This window comes from Apodemus sylvaticus, chromosome 4, assembly GCF_947179515.1.
Source record: "Apodemus sylvaticus chromosome 4, mApoSyl1.1, whole genome shotgun sequence".
Lineage (NCBI taxonomy): Eukaryota > Metazoa > Chordata > Mammalia > Rodentia > Muridae > Apodemus > Apodemus sylvaticus.
The window spans coordinates 23800534-23824646 of record NC_067475.1 but is presented as its reverse complement, the minus strand read 5'-3'; the positions used below and the strand labels follow the sequence as shown (position 1 = coordinate 23824646).

The following is a 24113-nucleotide window of genomic DNA, read 5'->3' as shown; positions in this document are numbered from 1 at the left end:
ATATTCATGAACACAGCCAAAGTGGTGTTAAATTTTATTGTGTTTGAGGTGGGGTGACCATGGTTTTGATCACGGTTCTTTGCTTAGCACTCAGGTCAAAGTCTCTAAAGCCAGGTGAGATGGGAAGAGTTTGTAAATCTCAGGCCTGGAGCCCTGTTGCAAAGTCTGAGAGACCTCACTCTTCCAGAGGGCAAAGCGCGTGAGCCTTGTGGCTGCCAACGAGACTTGAGGCTGCCCACGAGCCTTGTAGCTGCCCATGAGCCTTGTGGCTGCCCACGCTGTGGGAGGGCCTTGCTTTCTTCTCATTTCCCTCCCTTCTTTCTGCAGGGGAGGCTCTGGTTCCCTGATTCCAAAGCCTGGAAACATTGTTTCCACCTGAACCGCAGTCAGGGATACCCTTGCTTTTGGATCCCAGCTGAGGGAGAGGGGCCTGGGGTTGACCTAATTTTCATTCATCCTGGCTGGTTGCTGTGAGGGCCTGGTCCTTGGGCTGTGAAAGTCTGAGAGAAAAGAATGGGTGTGAGCTGTTAGGTCCCGCGAGGGGTCCCCTGTGTATGCTGAATAGAGACAGAAACTGGGGCGAGAAAGACGAAAGCATGGAGATGGTGTTGTGAGAGAAATCTGGGAGGACTTTGGTGGTGATTCTAGAAGACGAATCTAGACCATTCTGGAAGATGGATAAGAAACTGACCCAGTTGGGTTTCTCTGTTGCTGTGATAATGCACTGACCAAAAAAAAACCAACTTAAGGGAGAAAACAAAATGTAAGGGGTTGTTTCATTTTATAATTCCAAGGTCATACAGAGTATATCACCTAAGGAAGTCAGGACAGGAGCTCAAGGCCAGATCCTGGGGCCAGGAACTGAAGCAGAGGTCACAAAGGAGCGCTCACTGGCTTGCTCCCTGTGATTTGCTCTGTGATTTGCTCCACCAGCTTTCTTAAAGAATCCAGAACCACCTGCCTAGGGTTTACACCTCCCACAGTTGGCTAGGTCTCCTACACTGATTGGTCATCAAGAAAGTGCCCCCCCCCCACACACTCCCATAAGCCAGTTTGACAGAGACGATTCCTCAACTGAAGTCATTCCCACTCTGGGTCAAGTTGACAGAACCTCAAGAGGAAAATGGTCAAGACAAGGGGCCTTCTTTCATATGTGTAGAAATGGTGCCTTCTCTCTCCAAGTGTCACAACTAAAACAGCAGTGACATGGGCAAAGTGTCCTTCAGGACCGGGTAGATCAGTTTCACACTGTAGTGTGACAGCCTAGATTCCTTTGTTTGTCTCTCTGTTGTCCTTAGTGTGGTTTTTATTACCAGGGACCAGGTGTCATATGCAGCATAGTGGAGCTCAAGGCATAGGACAGGATGTCATTTCTTAAATACAGGAAGATTCCAAAAAACAAACAAACAAACAAACAAACAAACAAAAAAACAAAAAAACAAAAAAAAAAACCCAAAAAACCTCTTTTTAGCATACATGACAGAAAAGAAAGGGAGGTCTCTGCACCGGCAAGCACAGGTTCTGGGCGAAAGAAAGAAATGGCGGGCTATTAGTAACATGGGCTATAAAGTGGATAATGGGAAATTCAGAGCTTGGGAAAATACTGAGGCCTCAGGGAAGGCACAAGATGGAGACGGGCAGGCAAGCTGCTAATGCAGCGTCTGCAGCAGACGCGCCGTTGCTGTATCTCGTGCTTCATCGACGTAACTGTTAGAACACGCTTTACCTGTTTGTACTGCCATTTAAAAAAACCCATTAGCTCTTTATAATTAAACTTATTAACCATTTTTCAACCTCAGAATTATAAATGAGATGGTCGAACCAAAATCCCCACAGGTCTCTTTTCGCCTCAGAGTAAAAGCCAGACTTTATTGGATTGTGATGGAGCTGTATGAAATATGATGGCTTATTTATGTATGTTTTTAGTTATAATTTGCTTTCTAATTATAATATATATATATTCAAAAAATTGGACGTCAGAAACATGAAAACAAAATAGGCTACAATTCCACAGTCTTGGTGGGCATCCCTGTGTCTGGAGGCTCCTAGAGACCGGATGTACTTGGGAGGGAGAGGATATGCCCAGTTTTACAGTAGTCAAAAGGGACGTGGCCAGTCTTGTGGAATGGGACATATATCTGGACGACTAGGCAGACAACTCATTATTTTGCTGAGGATCTTTTAAATTGTATGTTTGTTTCTTCTTGCGACTAGCTATTAGTGTAAGACGCCACGAGCCACTTGGCTTCAGACCGGATGGATGCTCATTAAGGCATGGAATTCTCTGCACCCGTGTTGGGGGTTTCTTCAGACCGCTGCGGCTAGGCTTGTTACGGTTAGCTCGCTCTGGTGAGAGCTTCTGCTCAGAGGCAGTGGTGGTCTTAGTCTGAGTGGATGACCTGCTCGGAGGCAAACACCTGTGCTCTGAGCACTCTGAGGGTAGAACAGCTCCGCACAGGCCTCAGGCAGAACTACATCCCGCACCCCACCACTATTGTTTCTCCAGAATGACTCTTAACATTTTACATAGGCTTGCAATCCATTTTGTAGAGAATATCATATACATGGTGCAAGGATATGATAAACAAATTATCACTTATGTGACAAGATTTAGAAAACAAATACACATGTACGGATAAAGAGGTCTCTCACTGGTATTTTCGAGTCTCCTAGTTTAGGTCTCCTATTGCACTTTCTCTTATTTTCTACCATAGTGTGTTGGTTGGTTTTTGTCAACTTGGGAAGAGGGAATATCAACTGAGGATTGCCTGTATCAGACTGGCCTGTAGGCAAGTCTGTGGGACATTTTCCTGAGTAATGATTGGTGTGGGAGGGTCCAGATAGCCACAGTGGTACCAGGCCTGGGCAGGTGGTCCTCAGGTGTGTAAGACAATGGACTAAGCAGCCCCTGGGAAGCAAGCCTTCCTCTGTGGCCTCTGCTTCAGGTTCTGTCTCCAGGTTCCTATCTTGGCTTCCCTCAGTGATGGATTGTAACCCACAAGCCAAATAAACCCTTTCTTCCCACAGATGCTTTTTGGTCATGGTGTCTTATCACAGCAATAGAAAGCAAACTAAAATGGATTGCTTGCTCACTAAGAAAATATGTGTACACGTACACTTTTTGCCAACAGAGTTGCTATTCATACATTTTGTTATTTAACAATATTGCTTAAAGCTATCTCCTTACACTATGTCTTTAAACTTTAAAATTTGCCAATACTTTGGCACACTCTTTATAATCATCATCCTTAACGGCTTTATGATTCATTCAATCTTTTAATAACTATTTACCAGCCACCTGCAAAGCTCAGGTGATTCTTAGATAAGAGGAGATGAACCGCACCCTTAAAGGAGTGGAGAAGCAGCCAGGTAAACAGGTAATTACAAGTTGTTGCTAAGTGCCAGTACAGGAGAAAGCCTCCAGGAACGCATGCAGAGGAGTTGCATGCAGAGGAGTCACATGCAGAGGTGTCAAAGGGTAGGTAAGGCAAGTCCCAGACAAAAGGCAAGACAAAAAAAAAAAAAAAAAAAAAGACAAAAGGCAAATCTCTAGCCAGAGACTGGGGCATGAGCAAAGGCACAGATGTGGGGAAGACTCTGGTCAGGTGACTGTAAAGAGTTGGGTCCAGCCCCAACTACTTGATCTATCAACTTGTGGTCGAGCTTCCAATATAAATAATGCTACCACACATAACTTACAGCAGATAGCCTTTCCCATCGCAGAGTATTTCTTTGGCTACATTCCCAGACACGGGGCTGCTGAGTCGAAATGTGAGCGTTTGACCTGAGACATAGAGCCAAAATGCTTTCCAAATGGACCGCATCTCTCATGTGTTGCAAGTGCATAGACCCTGTAGTGCATTGCCATGCTATGCGGAAGGCGGTGTTCATCTGATTAGCAGAAAGTTAAATCACTCCAAATGTGTTAATTTAGATGCTTTTTTCTGTGTCTTGTTATGTGTTTATTGTTTTGAGACTGGGTATCTTTGTGTAGCCATGGCTAGACTTGAACTCAAGAGATTCCCCCTGCCTAGGACTTCTGAGTCCTGGGATCAAAGGTGTGCGCCACCACTGCCCAGTGTCCAGGAATATTTCTATCCGGAAGTTTAAGAAATATCCTACTTTCTGCATTGCTTAAAAATATGTTTAATGCACTAAACTTCACAGAAGTAATGTTGGATATATGAAGTGCTATGTGACTTTTCATCTAGCGTTTTTTTGTTTGTCTTTTGTTTTTTAGCCGTTCTCCGATTGCCAACGAATGATCTGAATTGTACCTTCTTCATTGATCATTTCTTCTTCTTCTACTCCTTTTTCTTTCTTTCTTTTTTTTTTTTTTAAGATAGGTTCTCAGGTATCCCACTGTGGTCCAGAATTTAATGTGTAGCCAAGGATGACTTTGAACCCCTGACACTCCCACCCCCACATCCCCATCTCACAAGTGCTGGCAATACAGACACACAGCACCATGGTCTATTGATGTTTAAGGTTTTACTTTGAGAGATGTTTTAGATTCATAGTGAAGGAGGAGGAAAACGTCATACTATGGCATTTCTGTTATGTGACATCCCGCCAAAGGCAAAACTATGGAAAAATAGAACATCAGTGACTTGGGGGGTGAGGGGAATGAGGAATGTCTAGGCAGAGCCCAGAGGGTGTTTTAGGACAGAGAAAACATATAGTATAACGTTCTAATGAGAGAAACCCATGCCATTAGACTTCCATCTAAGCTATGGCTATGCAGTGCCAAAGATGGACCCTAGATGAGCTCTGGACTTTGAGTGATAATTATGTGTCAGAAAAGGTTCATCAGTTGCAGCAAATGAGTTGGTGGGGAGTGGCAGTGAAGGAGAAACCATGTCTCTGTGAGGGCAGCGTACTTGGGGTATCACTTAAGGATCAGGCTAAGCCATCAATTGGATTTAATTCTAGTCCTTTTTTGAAAGGTGCCACATAGCCTAAGAGAGACTCCGCCTCTGACTTTTCCTGCGTGCTCCGGTTCTATTTATATACAGAAAGCATTACGACAGGACAGCATGTGTAGGCTGAGGGAAAGCTTATCAGTTCTCTTCTGTTAATAAGGAAATCGTTGCTGGGTGGGCACCTCTGCTTGAGCTTGGTGGAGGGAGCCAGGGCATTTTCATCCGCTGCTTGTGAGTGGACGTGGTATGGAGTGGGTAGTGTTCCTGGCCCTCCTGCCTTTTGGGTACCCTGATTCACAACTGAGACTGTAGCATAGCCTCAATCCCCCTGAAAGCCAGGCCCATCTAGAAAGAGTTTACTACAGGTAAAAAGTAAACTTCTTGCCTTACCAGAGCTTGACTGCACGTTTGCAGATTTTGAGCAAGAGGCAGTCGAAGTTACTCAGCAAAATTCTAGGCAGGACACTCAACTTCTCCACCTCCACCGCCACCCTGAAGTCGTCACCTGTGGAGCTTCTTAAACATGCAAATTTTTGGGCCCAGACTCGCTGGGTGGTTCTGGAAATTCTTATTTTTTTATTTATTTTTTTTAACCAAGGATGTCTGAAGACATAAGTAAATTCCCCTAGATGTTGCCATACACCTCTAAGCTGCCCTTCCCTTCCTATAGACCCCTGGCACCTGTCTTCCTGCACTTGTGTGAAGTGCCTGAAGAGTGTACAGACACAACTGCTGGGTACCTGCTCACCTGTGCTTCTCAGTTTCCACCCTCGAGTTCCGTCCTTTCCCAGAGGTCAGGAGTGCCCTGCATCTATAAACCCAACGGGGATTTCCCAGAGGAAGACAGTCCTGGATGTAACTCCCGGATCCCTTCTTCAGACAGGAAGCAGGTGTGTTCCTTGGACGATGTTCCATCAAAGGTTAGGAAGAAGTTCGTGCTGTGGAAGTGGACCTGGGTCAGAACTCCTCTGGGCCAGCTCCCCTTACTCGCCTCCATTTGCAGGATGAGATTCGTTTCTTTGGCCATTGGGAAGAGTGGATTAATCATAGAGGGATTCAGAGTATCCTTTGAGATACCCACTCCCCCATTCTCTCCTCTTTAACCGCCTAGATCCCTCTTGAACACTTCAACAAAGCCCACCCACGACACTCTGCCCTGCTGTTGGGCTCTTCCTCATTGCGGTGCAAGAGGAGGTCTGTGTGGTTAGGTTAGATAGCAAGGGGACCATGTCCGGTGTGTGTGTGTGTGTGTGTATACGAGCGCGCGCGCGGGTGTGTTGGAGGAGGGCGCTATCCCAGCCCTCGAGCCCCGAAGCCACTCTCTTTTTCAGGGTCCCTTTGGAGCTGCTGCTGGCCGAGAGAAGGACCAGTGCAGCTCAACCACCGGGGTCGTCCCTCTGCCCTGGCTGCTTTAGATCGGCGAGCTGCGGGGTGCTCGCTCGTCTCTCCCGGCGGCAAGGGGCTCGGGAAGAAGGAGCGGGGAGCAAGGAGGCGAAGAAACAGAGGGACACGCGGTCCGCGACAGAGGTGGCGCGGCTGCGTCGCGCGGCCGCCTCTCGGGAGCTCCCGAGCACGAGTCGAGCGCGCGCGCGCGCGCCTCGCCGACCCAGGCGCCGGGCGGAGCTGCGGGCTGGGGCGGGCGGAGCGAGCGGCGGGCGGAGCGAGCGGTGGGAGGCGCGCGAGCGAGCGAGCGGGCGGCGGGCAGCGGGCAGCGTCTCCGCCGGCATCTGCGCGGCCGCCTCTGCCTAGAGCCCGGGGACCGAGCGCCGGACCCGCCGCCTGGCGCACGGACGCGGAGCTCCTGCTTTGTGCTCCGTGCCGGTTCGACCAGGCTTCCCGGAGGCTGCGGCCACCGCGCCCCGGCGGCCTCGGAGGCCCGCGGCTGGAGGTGCCGGAGCCGCTTGGTCCGCGCGGCTGAGCCCCGCGTGCCCCACTGCTCGCCGGGCTGCTCCGAGCCGCGGTGCTCCGGGGCTCCAAACTCGGGCTGGCGGGGCAAGTGTCTTCATGAACCCAGAGGATGTCCGGGAAGCACTACAAGGGTCCTGAAGTCAGTTGTTGCATCAAATACTTCATTTTTGGCTTCAATGTCATATTTTGGGTAAGTTGGAGCGCTCCTGGGCTTCCAAGTGCTGTGGCGAATGGGTGGGCGACAGTCCCCCGCCGTGGTCGCTGCCTTTACTTTTCGCCGCCCCCGGGGCTCCTGCCCCAGTCGCGGCGAGAGGCGTCTACCTTCCGCCTTCCCGGCTCGAGCGCGGGGGAGAGAAACACTTCATCCTTTCCAGGACCCGGAGGAGGTGAAAAGAGGAACCGAGCCGGGCAGGGGGCAGCCAGGCCTCAGGGTGGCTTTTTTTCTCTCTTTTCTTTTTTCTTTTTCTTTTTTTTTTAGGGGGCCGGGGGCGGGGGGCGGCGAATAGCTTGGGTACGGATGGGAGGACGGCTCGGCAGTTTGAGAAACGAGCGAGCACACGGATTAGATTTGCTTCCCGTGGGATCTGGATGTTGGGCAGAGCGTGGTGTCATAATGGGGCAGGCTAATCGGGCAGAGCCGACCCCGAGATCCACCTTCCAGCGCCGATCTGATTGGCCGAGGGCTTGGCTCGGTGTTGCCGCGGCTGGTCTGTGCGGTGCTCAGCGTGTATCTCCTTGCACCATCTCGGGCTTTGTGTAGGATGTAGATGCTGTGGTGTGTGGCTCTGTAATGTGCACGTAAATAACGCGTCCTGCATGCTCCTCTCCGGCGGTAGAGCGCTCCCTTTGCATAATGGACTGGCCTAGTGGGCGTGCGGGGTGGAGGGGGATTTATTTCTCTGTGTATCCTTGTGGCATAACTAGTCATCAGTCAACATATGTTTCGGTGTGCGCGTGCCTCACGTCTTCCCTTTTTAAAGGGGTGACACACAGCGGGCCGGGTTTTAGGAGCCCTCGGAGACATGCAAAGGAGAGAAGGTGTGTAGGACCTGTTTTACTGGCTAAGCAGGTGAGCCGCTGCTTGCACACCGGCTCCAAACCTTGCTCTGCTTGGCACTGCCTTGTGCGGGGGAGCCTATTGTAATCAAGCTGGGACCCTACTCTTTTGTTTTGATTCTTTTCGGAGACCTTACGAACGTGTTCAACCACCAGACAAAGAGTTCTCCAGGACGAGAGGGGAAATGGCTCGTTGGTTGGTTGGTTGGCATTGGTTGGCAGACCATGTTCCTTTTTAGCCCACCTCTTCCCATCGGGTCGCCTTCCACCCTGGCACCCCTCTCTCCATGGGAGGTAAAGATGGTGGCGGTCCGGTCCATGGGGGATAGCTTCAAGTTTCTGCGACGTAAACAATGATCCAGTGGTCTGAATCCAGGACGTTTTAATTTGGACTCCCCTTCATTGTGCCTGTTCACTGTAGACATACACATCTGTGAGAATAGTTATATATACACTGATGTTCTCCCTCCCCCCCTCCCCCCACCTCACCAGCTTATTTTCTTTTCTTTCAGAATGGCTATGTGTGTTTTGTGAAAGGAAAGGAAAGGAAATGGACTTTGTGTCAGCATGTCATCTTTCCTCAGGACTGGACCAGATTGATGAGGGAGTGTGGGAATAAATACCATATACAGCCATTCACAGGCAGTTTTGTTTTTTCTGTCAGTGATTATATATGGTTCCTGGGAGCAACTCCCCACCTCTACTCTCCTGCTGCAACAAGAGGAAATGTGTTTCCTTTTTTTTTTCTTCTCTCTTGGACCCTTTCTGGAAATGTTTAAAAGTGGTGGGTAGACATGTTTCCCATTGAGGTATTCTGATTGCGTTGAACTACGAGAGGCAAGGGCTGTCACATGGGGCTGCAGGGGTGGTGTGCCCGGGCCTCTACATTCTGCTCCAACACTTCTAAAAGTTGCCCATTTCAGCTACCAGGCAACAAAAAGCACCCACGGGCTTTCTCTGCAGTTTCATAGCGGGGAAGTGAAAGGGAAATTAAAAGGATTGGGGACCGTTTCCCTGGCACTTTGGTGTAATTTTGTATCGAGCACAAAGGCAAATTTAGCCCAGTGTCTGGATTAGGGCTGCAGCAAACCCCCTGAACTGTGGAGAGCTTGAACAAAATTGCAGATTGCTTGCATGGAGAGTTCCAGAATAGGCCCCACATCTTGTCTGATTTTGAAGTATTCCTACTGTGGGTGGGCAGTTGGTGGGTTTGTGGCAAGTGAGAGAACAGGTTGAGGTTGTGAAACTGAAGGAGCAGCCCTGGGCAGCATTGCTAAGTAGGTGCCTACTTCGGAGAGTCCTTTACTCTCTCTGTCCTTTGAGTGCTGAGTGCTGAGGGCCACCTCTGGTATGTTTTCTATACTGCGCCTGTGCCCAAATGACCTCATATTTAAATGTTCCGTTTTACCAGGGCCAGTGGGCTCTAGCAGAAATCAGCAGGAAAATGCCCATGTTATAATTAAAAGCAATCCACACCAAAATATTAGTGACTGGAGATCTGGCAGCAGCTGCCAAAAAAAAGCAGTGCAAATATCTGTCTTCAGCCACCAACCTGCCCGTGACTGCCGGAGATAGCAGAGTTGACCCTTCAGCTGTTCGGTTCTGATGGAGGAATTGGTAACAGAGACCTCGGGCTCCCGATGATCTTCCATCTTCGCATTGACGTGTAGACTAAATTCGAAATTCATTGAAAACATTTGAACGTAATAGTTCTTGTAAAATAGAAGGGCGCGCACAGTGGCGGCTGTGACAGCCCGGATCTCTTGCTAATGAGCACTCTGACTGTGTTAGTCAGTTAACTGCCCTGGGCCCTTGTTAGTTATTCAGCTATGGGAATGAAGAATTTGGTTGAATGGTGAGGTTCGCTCTGTCTCTGACAAAGACTTTGTCCATTTCTAATACACCGGGCAAGAGCAAGTCTCAGGGATGAGCAGTAGTCTGTAATGGAAAAGGCCTGTACTGGAATCTTGCCTAGTTATAGATGGCCCTTTACTAGACATGCTCACAGACTAATTCATTTTTCATTTCTTCCTCTATAATTTTTTTCAGCTAAAAAAATTAAAACCTTTCCCTGAATTTTCCTCTCCCGTTGAGTTATCTGTATGGCACGCACATTTCCCTATCTCTCCAATGAATCTCAAGTATGATGATCTGAGTCATTAGCTATATTTTTATTATTAGAATCACAGCTTCGTGTGTAAGATCCTAATTCTTTTATATAACAGTGCTGATATTGTGAGTAAGAAAGTCAACATCTTGTACAGATTCCTTTCTTGTTAGTTAGCACAGGGTGGTGGGGGAAAGCCTTGTTTTTCTTGCTCTATATTGGAAGAACTCAAGCCAGCAGGAATTGATTTTATTGAGGGTGTCACCAGAGGAAGACATGTCTCAGCTCTGAGTTGTCTTTCGGGCGGAGGAGAGAAGGGAAGAGGGATTTGTTTTAAGGTCAGTCCTTTGGGGAGTTAATTCCTCTATCCCATCACTGGCCATTTGTAGATGTTTTGTTCTGGACCTTGGCACTTAACTGTTTCTCAGAAAGTAAGTGAATGCCAACATCCTAATTACTTATTGCTGCATGACAAGCCCCCAAACTTTAGAATTTCAGATCAAAAGCCTCGTTATGATCGTTCGCAATTCTGTGATTTGACTACTATTCATAGGGATACTTCGAATAGGGGGCTTCTGTGCCGTTGCCGTGAGCTGTGGCTGGAGTTTTTTTGATGTCTCCTTTGGGTGGGGTACCTGGGCTGGTGCTCACCTGTGACTGGCAGGTGATGATGCTTAGCGATGGCTCAGGGTGGTTGTCAGCTATAGCACGGCCCATGGATTCTCTGAGACTTGACGCAGCTTCCGGGCAGTTTAACTGTACTGCCATTTGGCACATCAGTCAATGTCCTTGTGGAATCTGCTCAATTGAAGGTTCCGTCTTTGGACAGGGAAGTGTCAGGGTCACTTTGAAGCAGGTTATTCGGTGGGCTCGCTAGTTTTATGTCTACTTGACACAAGCTGCAGTTATTTGAGAGCATCTCAATTGAGGAAATACCCCCATAAGATCCAGCTATAGGGCATTTTCTAATTAGTGATTGATGTGGGAGGGACCAGCCCTTGGTGGGTGGTGCTATTCTTGGGCTAGTGGTCCTGGGTGCTATAAGAAAGCCGGCTGAGCAAGCCACGAGGAGAAAGCCACGATGGACAAGCTATGGTGAACAAGCCAGTTAACAGCACTCCTCCATGGCCTCTGCATCAGCGCCTGCCTCCAGGTTCCTGCCTTGCTTGAGTTCCTGCCCTCACTGCTTTGGATGAACTGTTATATGGAACTGCAAGAGAAATAACTTCTTCTCTTCCACCCCTTGTTGCTTTTGGTCATGGTGTTTTATCACAGCAATGGTAACCCTAACTAAGACATGCGTATTCCAGCCATCGTTGGAAAATGATTTCGTAGAAAATGTTGGCGGATTGGTCAGCAGAAGCCTTGAGTTGGTTGGTGGGACCACTTGATGTTTTGTTCTCCGTGCTGTCCTGGGACTAGAACTGCTGTCGGCTAAAGCCTAATGTTTCTTTGGTGTGCTTTCAGATACTGCTTTGTGTTGCGGGTGGAGGTTTATCCAGAGTAGATGGCAGAATGTTGTTTATGGTTTGTTTCCACAGGGCTTACATTTCAAGAGGAGGGAGATTCAAGGAATCTTGGGTGGCGGGGTGGGGCATCAAGTAGGATGTCTTATGATTCAGTATAAGTTTCTAGATGTTCTGGAATGATGGTACATCAGCCGTTTATAAGTCATAATTTTTGTTTTAATTTGCTAGACATCTGTTAGCTTCGATGGCAACCATATGGGAGTCTAAATTGCCTTTTGGATTTCAGGGAGAGAGTAGGAAGAAAGCTTAAATGTGGCTAGGAAGTTTAAAGTAGGGAAGGTATGCAGACCTCAGGGGCGGAGAGTCAAGACTGCCTAGCATCTCACCCCCTTCCCGCGTTTCACTGTGGGGCAGAGGCGTTCTCGATGGACGATGTTCTTGAAGGTTGAAATGGAGCCAATGGCAAAAGTTGGAAAACCAGTTAGCATTCCGCCATGCATGAAAGTTGCAACTGGGAGCTCATTTAGTTGGATCTCTCCGTCCTAACGTTCAGATTGGCCTGCCTTTCCACACAACAGGTGAAAGCAATGCACTCTTTTGATTTCTACTTGGGGTCTTGCTATTTAACTTGGTGTGGTCTCTAATTTTGGCTCATGTGATATTCCTCAGTCTCCACGAGTGGCTGAAGCTTTAGAGACAGTCTGCTGTGCCTAGAACGGTGTGTGTTTTCAAAAAACCACAGCTTTACCATTATGATGTCCTTTTTAAAAGCCTGTAGAAGTATCTGACAAAAACATATGGTGATATTTTTGTGACCAATAAAAGAAATTGGAGCACAGAGATGTGAAGAGGCTCTCGGTGGTGTTGGGGAATTTGCAGGGTTCGCTTTGGGAGTGCTAAGTCTATTCTAGCTAGAGCCCCAGTTTCTCAGTCTGAAACTTATTTTAGAAGATGCTTGTTATTCTAAAATTAAACATCAAGTAAGTCATTTACATCTGTTCATAATTGAAAAGTGATAACGTTTTTGCATATGCCACAATTAACACCACCCACAAGCACACATACACACAAAGTTTAGGATGAAATGTTCTTAAAAGAGTATGCTAGGGTAATAAATTATTATGTAGTCTGTTGAAAAATTCATAAATGACAATTAAGAGTATTAATGAGGGTATTTTTTGAGTCATGTGTTTATTTCTATGCATAATACTCACTACCTTAAGATGACTAATGTCAGGGTTCTAAGTTATTGTTCAGTATGGGATGATAAGGGCCCCTGTGTGGGGACCATCTCCTAATCGTTTCCGTAAGCCTTGTGTGCCATGTGTTGTCTGGAAATACATAGGTATTTAATAACTACTTGTTGAGTGAATGAGTCTCAGAATGTTGAGAAAGCCTGTGGGATTTATCTTTCTAGCCAAGGAAGCTTTTTCTTCTACAAGAAGCAGCCAGCATCTAAGGGGAAATCTGCCTTTGGAACATTTAGTTAGAGAGTTGCATCTGTCTTCAAACCAGATGCAATACCTCTCTGACATTTTCAGCCTCCTAATTTACTGTTGATTTTTCTTTTTTAATTAAAGATTTTTTTTTTTTTTAAAATGTATGTATCTGGGTGCTTTGCTTGCACATATGTCTGTGTACCACATGCATTTCTGGATCTTGCAGAAGCCCAAAGGGAATGTTGGATCCCCTGAAACCAGAGTTACAGATGGTTGTGAGCCACCTCGTGGGTGTTAGCACTCTGAACCTCAGAGCCATCTCTCCAGCCCCCCTGCTGTTGACTTCTCACTTGAATTTTAACACATATCTCAAACCTACAGGAAAGGTTAGAGGAAACAAGTGATAAAGTTTGCTACTTCAGTCGTGTTTCTCATCTATCTTTAAGTTTTCCAACTTGTTTTTTTTTTTTTAATCATGGTTAAGGACAAAATTGTCCACCTGATGGCTTTCACAAACTGAGTTTTGTCTCGAAGGGTTCTCTTCTTGATACCCACAGTACCACCATCAAAGCTAGGAAATTACTCTACCGCCCAGGCCTTTGGTCTCCTTCATTCTCCCAATCTCAATAATGCCATTTAAAGCGCAGGAATTCAGGCCGGAATGACACATCATGTCAGGTCCCGCCCAGCCCTTCACTCTCAGGAGCTTGGTTAGGAATGGCTGTGCTGGCTGCTTCAGTGTGGGGTGCCTGGAGGCTCCTCATGGCTCTGTGTTCTGGGGCGGCAGTGTCCAGGAGGGGTGATTTGCATCTCCTCGGGCGGCAGTGCTTGTTGCTTTAGATTGTTACTTTTGTCTGCCAAGCCTCACTACTCATGTAGCTACTTTTGCTCCATTGGCAACTTTGTTATAAGTTATGTTTTTTTTTTTGGCGAGTCACTTGGAAGCTATAGAATAGCCCATTTCTCCTTGACTTCATATCAGTAATTAATGTATGCCAGTAGCATTTTATGGCCTCTCCTTTTCCAACTGCATATGTTTCCAAACAATGAACCCAAATTAACCCCTCTTCTCTTAAAGTTGCTTCTGTAAGGTATTTGGTCACAGTGATAAGAAAAGCACCCAACCTTTTGCTCTTTTGTAAAAAGTCAATTTATTAATTACATCTCAATTGCTGCTCCCCAGGGGCCCCCTTCACAAGGTTCCTTCCCCTTTCTCTCCTCCCCTTCTCCTCTGAGAGGGTGCGACCCCACCCTGGGTAGCCCTCCCCCCAACCCTGGTAAATCAAGTCTGCAGGGTTGGGTGCTTCCTCTCCCACTGAGGGCCACAAGGCAACCCTGTTGGGGGAGTGGATTCCATAGACAGGCAACAGCTTTAGGGAGAGACCTGCTCCTCATGGAGACTGAGCTGCACATCTGTTACATAGGTACTGGGGGCCTTGGTCCAGTCCGTGTATGCTCTCTGGTTGGTGACTCAGTCTCTGAGACCTTCTAAGGACCCAGGTTAGTTGATTCTGTCGGTCTTCCTGTGGAGTTCCTATCCCCTTCCGGGCCTTCAATCCTTCCCCCAACTCTTCCATAAGAGTCACCACTGGCCAACTTTGTTTAACTGTGGATATCTGTATCTGTTCCAGTCAGCTGCTGGATCGACCTCTCAGCCTTGTGCTAGGCTCCTGTCTGCAAGCCTAACCGTATCAGTCATAGTGTCAGAGACTGGTGTTTACTCATGGGGTGGGCCTCAAGTTGGCCCAGTTATTGGCTGGCCATTCCTTCAGTCTCTGCGCCATCTTTGTTCCTGCATTTCTTTTAGATAGGACAAATTTGGGGTCAACATTTGTGGGTTGGATTAGTGTCCTTATCCCTCCTATGGGGGTCCCGTCTGGCTGTGGGAGGTGGCCTCTTCAGGTTCCATATCCCCACGGTTATGTTTCTCTTGGCTAACATCATCAAAATTGACTCCTGAGAGCCTCCCCCATCCCAGGTCTATGGGACTTCCTAGAGATTTCCCCTAGACCCCACCACCAGCAACTGCAGAGTTACATTTACTTTCCTGGCCCCCCCTGGCCCTCTCTCCTGTCTCTCTAAACACCTGATCCTGACCCTCAACCCTTTGCTCTTACCTGCCAGTGCACGGGCATCCTGGTCCACAGCCCTTCATCCTTATGGGACATCCCTCACTCCTGCAGCATCCTTCTGATACCTGTGCCTTTAAAAGAAGGCTGCTGCTTGGTCCTATCCAGACACTTATATTCCTCCCCTGTGGTCCTTCCTTATTTAAAAATAGCCACGATACCATTTCTAAAGCCATTTTTCATCCTTAGAGGATCCTAGGTCCTCCTTGTGTCTCATGGACAGGTTGTGCTCTGGCCTGGTCACGGCCTCTGGTCATGATGTTCTGGCCAAGGTCTCATTTGCATGTACTTTCCTTACTGTAGGGACTAGAATGGAATGTGTTTTCCACAAGCTGTTCAGTCCCTCTGGAGGGCTGTCACCCTTGAGCTCCCCCTTCCTCCACAGAGCTGCATCTTGAGCCAGATGATGCTGATTTGGCCTAGAAGAAGTTACTCTCACATTGGAGAGTGGTCTTTAGTTACTCATCTGAAAGTCTGGGCAATGCATTTCCAGAGTCGTCATCCTGTATTAAATGAGATTATACATGTGTAAGCACTTGGTAAGAGGCAAATCTCCCAGTGTAAACATTAGTTATTAACCCAGGCTCAGCTGCACTCGTATCCCAACAGCCAGGGAATGTTGCTGGCTCAGGTTGAATGTCTAGCAAGTTAAACCTTCCGTCTTCTTTTCAAGGAACTTCTGCTAAGTCTGTCCATCCAGGGTGGACACTAGTCTCTGAAACCTTAACCTTTACACAACCATTTTCAGTTCAGACCTGGTACTTCATAGATCTCCTACTTAAATGGCTATTCTGGCCCATTGCCTTTCAAACTTAGCAGCACCCGTAAGCATCCTTAAGAGCTGTAGGCGTGCTCTACACAGGGAGGCTGAGCAGGTGTGTGTCTCTCTCTCCAGAGAAGCTTGGCTGTTATTTTTATTATTTTGGAATTCCATCGGGTGTTTTTCTTGGGGGCGGGTGTTAGTCAGCCTCCCTCACCCTGACAAAATACCTGAGGTAGCTACTGACTTAGGAGGATGAAAGGGTTCTGGCTCACGGTTTCAGGGCTCCATGGTTCTGTGGTCCTGTTGCTTGTGGTCTCACACAGAGCACCATCATGGAGGGAGGGAGTGTGTCGGGGAAGAAGCTTCTCCTGCCCTGGTAGTTGAGTCATAGGTAGAGGGCAGAGAGGGGTCGTGGTCCAGGACCCTTTTCAAGGTTATGCCTCCGATGACCCCACTTCCTCCAGAGAAGCCCCCATGTAAAGGCTCCAGCTGCCCTTAGCAGCACAGAGGCTGCACTGAAGACTGTCATACGTGCTGTGGTACAGACTGTGGCAAAGTATTCCTGCTTAAGTTAGAAGAAAGCGGGGAGGAGGAGGAGGAGGTGAAGGAGGAAGGAGAGGAAAAAGAAGAGGAAGAGGAGGAAGAGGAGGAGGAGGAAGAGGAGGAAGAGGAAGAGGAGGAAGAGGAAGAAGAGGAGGAGAAGGAAAGGAAGGAGGAGGAGGAGGAAGAGGAGAAGCACTATAGTCTTTAGAAGTCTATGGGATTCATCTTTCCAGACCTGGAAGCCCGAATGGCTAAGGTAAGTTTTAAAAACCCGATGCCTATGCTGAGGCTGTAGCTCCCCAGTGGCATTCTTGCTCAGTATGCACAGGACCCTGGCTTGTATCGCCTTCAGTGACAAAAATCAAAATGGTAGGCAGGTGGTAGATGGTTGGATGACAGGGAGTTAGTAAGTATGTAAATAAATTAAACAGTTGTGCTCAGATGGGATTTTCTCTTTCAGTGTTCACCATGGGTGACGAGACTTCTGGGGAATATGACAGTTTGCATTTTTAACCCCTCCCCCCAACAGCAAGCTAAAAAAACCCTCAAACTTTTCATTAGTGTTGTAAAAAAAAAAAAAAAAGTCATCTGGGATACCCAGGCTGTGGTTTATTTTCTCAGGGTGACTTGACCCTCCCGTTTTTTGAAGGAGGCAGATGGGTGGTGTGCAAATACTTGCAAAGGGTGATTGATTGCACCAGCACAGGAAGCTGCTATTATTCACTTATGGGGATAAAAAAAAATGTAGCCCAGTTAATCCCACAAGGAATTTCTTATTAATCCAAAAGTGCCGGTTTATTTTTAAACTGGTGGGCCCTAAAAACAAAACGAGAGCATGTCCTTAAAGAGAGCGTGTGCCCGCCGTGGGTGTGCCAACAGGCAGGGCTGTGCAGGGAAGGAAGCCAGTTAGAGCAGGCAGGGTGGAAATCTCTGTACCAGCCTGTGGGTCTGACGGTGTAACCGACACCGTCCTCCCTCAGGAGCACCCCTCTCCCAGCCTCAGCAGCTCTTCCTGCCAGCTGCCCTGTTCTGGGCTACCCAGCCCTCTGACCCTGAGAGCACTCTCTTTAGAGGGAGGCCTTGACGTTCATGGAAGGGGACATTCCTTCTCCCAGATCCAGTTCATTAGTATGGCCACCAGGACAGGTGACAGCAAAGGAAATGCAGGCTGCAAATAGGATGTCTCGGTTTTCTTTGCAAAGAAGTTTCAGTGTATATTATCCAAAGCATTCTGCACAAAGCAGTTCCCTCCCTCCCTCTCTCCCTCTCTCCCTCTCTCCTTCCCTTCCTCTCTCCCTCTCTCCCTCTCTCCCTTCCTCCCTCCCTTCTTTCTTCCCTCCCTCCCTTCCTCCCTCTCTCCTTCCCTCCTTTCCTCTCTCCTTCACTGTTCTCCTTCTTTGACCCTCTTCTACCCCCCAACCCCTTAAAAATTACATATTTTGATTATAGCCAGGTAGCCAAAGTGGAGATATTTTGAAAAAGTTGAAATTATGAATAAAAACATCCATTATCCGAGACATTTCACTGGGGCTGGACCGTCTCCTGGAATAGAAAACAAAAGGAAAACAAACAAAAACCTTAAAACCAGAGTTGCATACAAAAAACAACGTTGTCCCGGCGATACTACCCGTATGTGTGTAGAGGATTGCTAATTATGAATTGTTAGGTGTAATTTAAAAATGTACAATCACCAGTCTTATTAGCAGAGCAGTTTCAGGAGTGCGTGGTAGGACAGTTTGCCCCCTCACTGCAGGCTTGGTGATATTCTGGCGATATTCTGCCCGCTTCCAGCAAGTGTTTACTGAGTAGATGTCGACTGCACCACATAGCCTCATCTACTTGCCCAACGTTCTTTCTAAATTACTCTTGGCACTAAGGCTTGAATTTCTAAAAATCTGGAGGGAACAGCTGCTGCTCTAATAAATATTCAGGCCAGCTATTTTAATGCTTTGTACTCAATTAAGTAGTCCTAATAAAAGAGGAGCCCTTGCCCGAAGCATTTCTCAAAGAATAATGTTTTGTTTCTAACAAAAAAAGTTTCTCCCAGTGTTAATAATTCTCCCAAGCAATCTTGAAACTTTGTTGCGCTCAGTAGGTCTTTTACCCATCCATGATGAGGGTCAGTCCTGAAGTCTGCTCTGCTTGGTCCATATATTTGAAGTGATGAGGCAACTCATTCACTTTCTAGGCAAGTTCTTGGACTTTGTTTTTTGAGGTGGTCTGTTCTGACTGGCCTTGAACTCACGGCTCTTCTGCGTTAGCATCCCGAGCGCTGAGATTTCTGATGTGTGCCGCCACATCCCCCTGAGATGGATGCTTACATGATGTGGCTTCACACTGTAACCCGCAGTGCATCCTGACTGAGGCACCTGGTGCTCTTGGGCAATGTGGAATCTGCTGGTAAAGAGTCTGGGCTTCAGGCTGGAGAGATGGCTCAGTGGGTAAGAGCACTGACTGCTCTTCTGAAGGTCCTGAGTTCAAATCCCAGCAACCACATGGTGACATAGAACCATCCGTAATGAAATCTGATGCCCTTTTCTGGGCTGCTGAAGACAGCTGCAGTGTACTTACATATAATAAATAAATAAATCTTAAAAAAACAAAAAGAGTCTGGGCTTCAAGAATGGGGCAATTTTTCTTCTATTCCATTCCAGTCTTGGGACTTAGGCAAATTATCTAGTCACTGGTAAAGTCTTTTCTTCTGTTGCTAAACAAAAGAGTAGTAGTTTTAATATTATTTTTAGTGCTAGGACCTGTATTGGAATGCAGTATTTCACAAGTGCTAAGCAAGCAAGCAAGCAAGCAAGCAAGCAAGCAAGCAAGCAAGCAAGCAAGCAAGCAAGCGTCTTACCATCCCCAGCAATTTATATACCCCTTCACCCCTATTTTAAGACATAGTCTCACTATATAATCTCTGCCTAGTCTGAAACTTACTATGTAGACCATACTGGGCCTGAAGTCACAGAGATCTGCCTCCTGTGTCCTGGGATTAAAGGAATGAACCACCATTGGTTAATTAATATTCTTAATGGGGCATTAAAACCTAGAATCTTTCTCAGTCCTGAGGATGAGAGGAAAGACGTGTGTAAACTCCCTGGGATGTTCTATCTGTATTAGCAGGTCCTACTGTTTTTCTCAACCCCATCCTGTCTTTTGGGCTTTCTTTCCCTTCTTTAGGACCATTTAAGATAATGGTACCGTGCAACATATACTTTCTGTTCTCTGTAATGTTCTGTGTGCCTAAGTGTATTCTCAGAATAACTGAAGAGAAATAGACCCATTAAATGTTTTCAGTGCTCTTCATACTGTCCTGGATAGAATAAAATGCTTATCATGAAGACCAGGCCATGAGATCATAGCTATTGTTTATTTATTCTTCATTTCTTACTTCCAGTACCCAGTGAATTTATTACCTTCTTATTGCTGTGACCAAATACCTGTGAGAGACAGTTAAAGGGAGGAAGATTTATTTTGCTCACATTTCAAGGGTATAGTCCATCATGGTGGGGAAGGAATGTTGTGTTTATGGCTGGGTGATCATATGGCTGGACCTCCTCACATTTCGATAGGCCACGGTGTGGAGAAAGTGGAACGTTGGCTCTTGTGTTTTCTAGCTGATCCAGTCAACTTGACAGTGGAGACGAACCCTCACAGCTGGTTAGAGCCAACCTTCATTTTCTTTGCAACCATATTAGAGTTTTGTACCAGGAAGTCAGGTTTCATAAACTCAGCTCTATTACTAAGCCTGACATCTAGTATCAGGGTGTAGGATGAGGACTGGAAGGACTTTATTAGCATTTGCTAAATGTAGGTATTCTACAGCTCTCTAGGTGGCCTGACTATAGTTTCAGCTTTTCATTGTCATGTAAACACTGCATATCAGTATCATGGTTTATAATACACACACACACACACACACACACACACACTGCATTCTTCAAGTCATAAAAATGAAAGCCCTGCCAGAGATAGCAACGACTTGTGGGTTCCCCTCATGTGCCCTTTCAGGGGATGCCCATCCACTCTTTGGCCTGCACCACCCGGATCACTGAAGGAGTGGGGCACTCATCTGTATGAATGAGTGACTGACTGACTGGCTTCTCTGGTACATAAATGGGATGTGCTGTGTACTTGTATCTCAATATAGCCACCTGACATAGAAGGTACCCGCTGTCTGTATCTCACCACAGTCTTCCTGCTGGCTAGGCTCCTTTATTCCTGGAAGAAAAGGCATCCCAGGGCATGCAAGGCTGGAGGCATAAAGAACCTTGCCACTGGGTTCCCTGTAGAGGGTATGCTGAAGACCCCCGTTGTCCTCTGGAACCCCACATCTCTAGGAATCTTACTCCTGATTCCAAGTGCAAAGCTCCAAGGGCCAGTCATTGTAGGAGCAGCATGGTCTTCGACAAACCTGTGTCTTTACAGAGTCTTTCAAGTGCCTGCGTGTTGTGTGGGACTCCTGTAACCCATGCGTTGGTTCCGTAGTCAAGAAAGGGACCTGTGGTGTGGCATGCATCTTGAGCCATCTCCCACTTGATGCTTCCAGTCTGATGATGACATTTTTGAGTCACAAACTCCATTTCAAGCTTATTCTTTTCTTTTAGATGAATGCTGTGCTTCATTAAGTCTACTGTTTAAGAGGGGGAAATTTAAAAATATCTCTACTCAGAGGTACAGGACAACAAAAATATGGCCTATTAACTTGTCGGTAGCTGTTGGAAACTGCTGGCAGGCCAAGGCCTGTTTCCTTTGTTATAGTGGAGGTTGACAGGTATAAGAGCATTTGGTGTTTTGGCATCAGATAAAGCATATTTCCTCGACTAGAGCAAAGAATTAAGAGAATGGAGAGGAAAGAGCTTCCCCAGTCAAGGTTATTTACAACCATGGTTTGAAGTTGTCTCCTTTGGAACCCCCACATCCTGGAGAATCTTACTTTGGGAAACCCCATGTTTAAGCAGTTTACAAGGCCATATGTGCTTATGAGTTGAAAGTCACAGTTTCTGGAGGTGCTCTGTTTGCGGAATGTGTTGACATGTTTGTCTTTTCTGTGTTCTGTTTCTGTACAGAGCTGGGCATGGGGAGCAGAAAACTTGTGAACCCCATGGCCACTGAGTAGTTAGAGTTGAGGCACAAAGGGAAAGTAATATGGGGATTTATCTCAGACTCACAAGAGGTTAACCTTAAATGTTTCTGAAATCTGCCTTCTGTTTACTGTTGGGCTCAACTTGGGAGTAAGTCTTGTTATTTGATGCACTTTTTAAAAAACAGGACACTTACTGTGTGCTTTTCTATTGTGAAAGCAATATAAAAACAGTGATAGAATTTTGAAGTAAGGATGCTCATAATCCTAGTAATACTTTCACTGGATTCAGCTGGAACTGGAAACTGCTATGCAAATGCTGAGAGCAGCAAACAAATGCACAAAACCAACCAATCATCCATCCATCCAACCCACCAACCAACTATCCATCTATCCAACGCACCAACCAACCAACCAACCAACCAACCAACCAACCAACCATGCATCCATCCATCTATCCATCCATCCATCCATCCATCCATCCATCCATCCATCCATCCATCCATCTATCCATCCATCTCACCAACCTACCAACCAACCAACCAACCAACCAACCAACCAACCAACCAACCAACCATCCATCCATCTAACCCACCCACCCACCAAGCAACCAACCAAGCAACCAACCATCCATCTATCCAACCAACCAACCAACCAACCAACCCACCAAACAACCAACCAATCATCCAGCCAGCCAACCCACCAACCAACCAACCATCCATCTAGCCAACCCATCCATCCATCCATCCATCCACCCATCCACCCACCCATCCATCCATCCATCCATCCATCCATCCATCCATCCATCCATCCACCTATCCATCTATCTAACCTACCAACCAACCAATCAACTAGCCAACTAGACAGCCAGCCAGCTAACCAACCAGCCAAACAGCCAACCAATCAATCAACCAATCAACCAGCCTACCCACCAGCCAGCCATCTTAGAGTTTTGCTCTAGTCATCTGTGAGGCTATGACTTTAGTCTCACTTTGAAGTCTATACTCTTACATCACTACCCTTTAAGCATCTGTTTTGATTTTACTAGTGTCTTCCCCCTTAGGACAACATTTAGATTAAGTGTTTTCAGCATACAGAGCAATACCTTGTGAATAAACACTGGTTTCAGTCAACCAGAAAGAGGGAAAGAAAGTAAAATCAATAAACCTCCTGCAGGCATTTGAGAAACTGTGTACTTTTAAGAGAAGGAATTGCCAGTGATAAGGAACTTTGCAAAACAATAGCTCTCATCTCTTCGTTTTCTGAGCCCTTGACTATGACTTTCTGTGCAGAACATTGTAGCTGGGATTTCCTGATTCTCTGTTGCTTGGCTGTGCCCCACAAAGCCAAGGAAGGGCAGCCACTGCCCCTGTGACAGCTCAAGGGGAACAGCTCTGTAGCCTTCCTAGATTTTGAACGTCATAGCAGGAATCCTAAGGGAACAGTGCTTCCTTGGTTCCGTCTCCTTTCGCTTTGCCTGCTGGTCTTGAGAATAAATTGAGTGAAGAGCTGTCTGGGTGATCTAACTGTATATGGCATTTTCATTTCCCTTATGTCTGCAAAATTTAATCATTCTTGGTATTCTCTCTGTCTGCTCTGGTGAGAATTTGAAACAACTGTATTAAAGTTTGAAATAGTGCTTTACTTACTTTTCCGTAAGATGAATCAACATTTTAGAAAGAATGGAAGGCACCAAACAGCCTGGAAATGTATCTTATATTGTGATTCAATTTGAATACAGATACGTATCATTGATGGCTGTTAAATACCAATTTAAAGCTTAGGATTGTTTTAAATAGAGATATGTACTCTCTTTGCATTGATTTGTACAGTAATGATTGGAATTACTGATACTTGACCTCTAAACATTTTTATCCATGTTGAGAGAAGAAAATGTCTTTATTAGAGTATACTATAACATTTCAAGCTATATGGGACATTTGTTTGCTTGTTTGGGATAGGCTGTTCTGAGACTCATGGCGGTCTTTATGTCTTGGCCTTCCCACTGTTGGAATTATAGGCATGAGCTACCAGACCTGATGAAACAAAATCTTTTGAAGTTCAAAATAAGGTCTAGAGATCAGCTTCGATATTTACAACACACACAGAAAGAACACTATTGTGTTTCCGATTTGTAGATGGGACTAGAAAACATATGTATACTATATAGAATATTCTCACCCTGAACTGCGAGATTATGGCACCACAGCTGGGGATAACTAACGGCTCACTCATTATTGCTGAGCACTTTTCAAAACACAGTTTTAATTTTGAAGTTCCTTCCTAAGGAATTTCCCCTTTCTTGCCCCCTTCTTTCTCTGACTTTAACTCCAGAATTGAGGAGGCAGGGAATCTTCTTAAGGGAAGCTAAACCCCTCTTAGTCTTTTAAAAAAAAGGTTAGCCTACTGCAGACAGAATAGAAGGTTGGGATTCTTTTGAAGAGGAATGGCTGTGCAAATATTTAATCTGTTGTTCTTTAGTTGGTCTATTTAGGGCAGAATACTGGAAGGAACCGAGCTTTAATTGGCTGTCTGCAGACCTGATTATGTAACCTTAGGACTTACATGTTGAAAAGGGATGTGAAAAATCATCTAGTCTCTGTTACCTACTAGTTATCTTTCTACTCTTCTCTCTTAAGGGTGGATTTTTATTTTCTGGCTGCAAGTTATAAAACAGGGGACGGAGCTTTTTCTTTT

General features: G+C 46.4%; 1 protein-coding gene across 2 annotated transcripts in view; it reads left to right on the top strand.

The window, feature by feature from the left end:
* The first annotated feature begins 6599 nt into the window (after window positions 1–6599).
* Tspan5 (tetraspanin 5) overlaps window positions 6600–24113 on the top strand; it is a 178595-nt gene continuing 161081 nt past the window's right edge. Inside the window, exon 1 of one of the 2 annotated variants that reach the window (XM_052179142.1) lies at window positions 6600–7020. In XM_052179142.1, the coding sequence (XP_052035102.1) occupies window positions 6940–7020 (81 nt within the window). In that variant the 5' untranslated portion in view covers window positions 6600–6939. The remainder of the gene's footprint in view (window positions 7021–24113) is intronic. The other variant, XM_052179141.1, reaches the window with a different exon arrangement.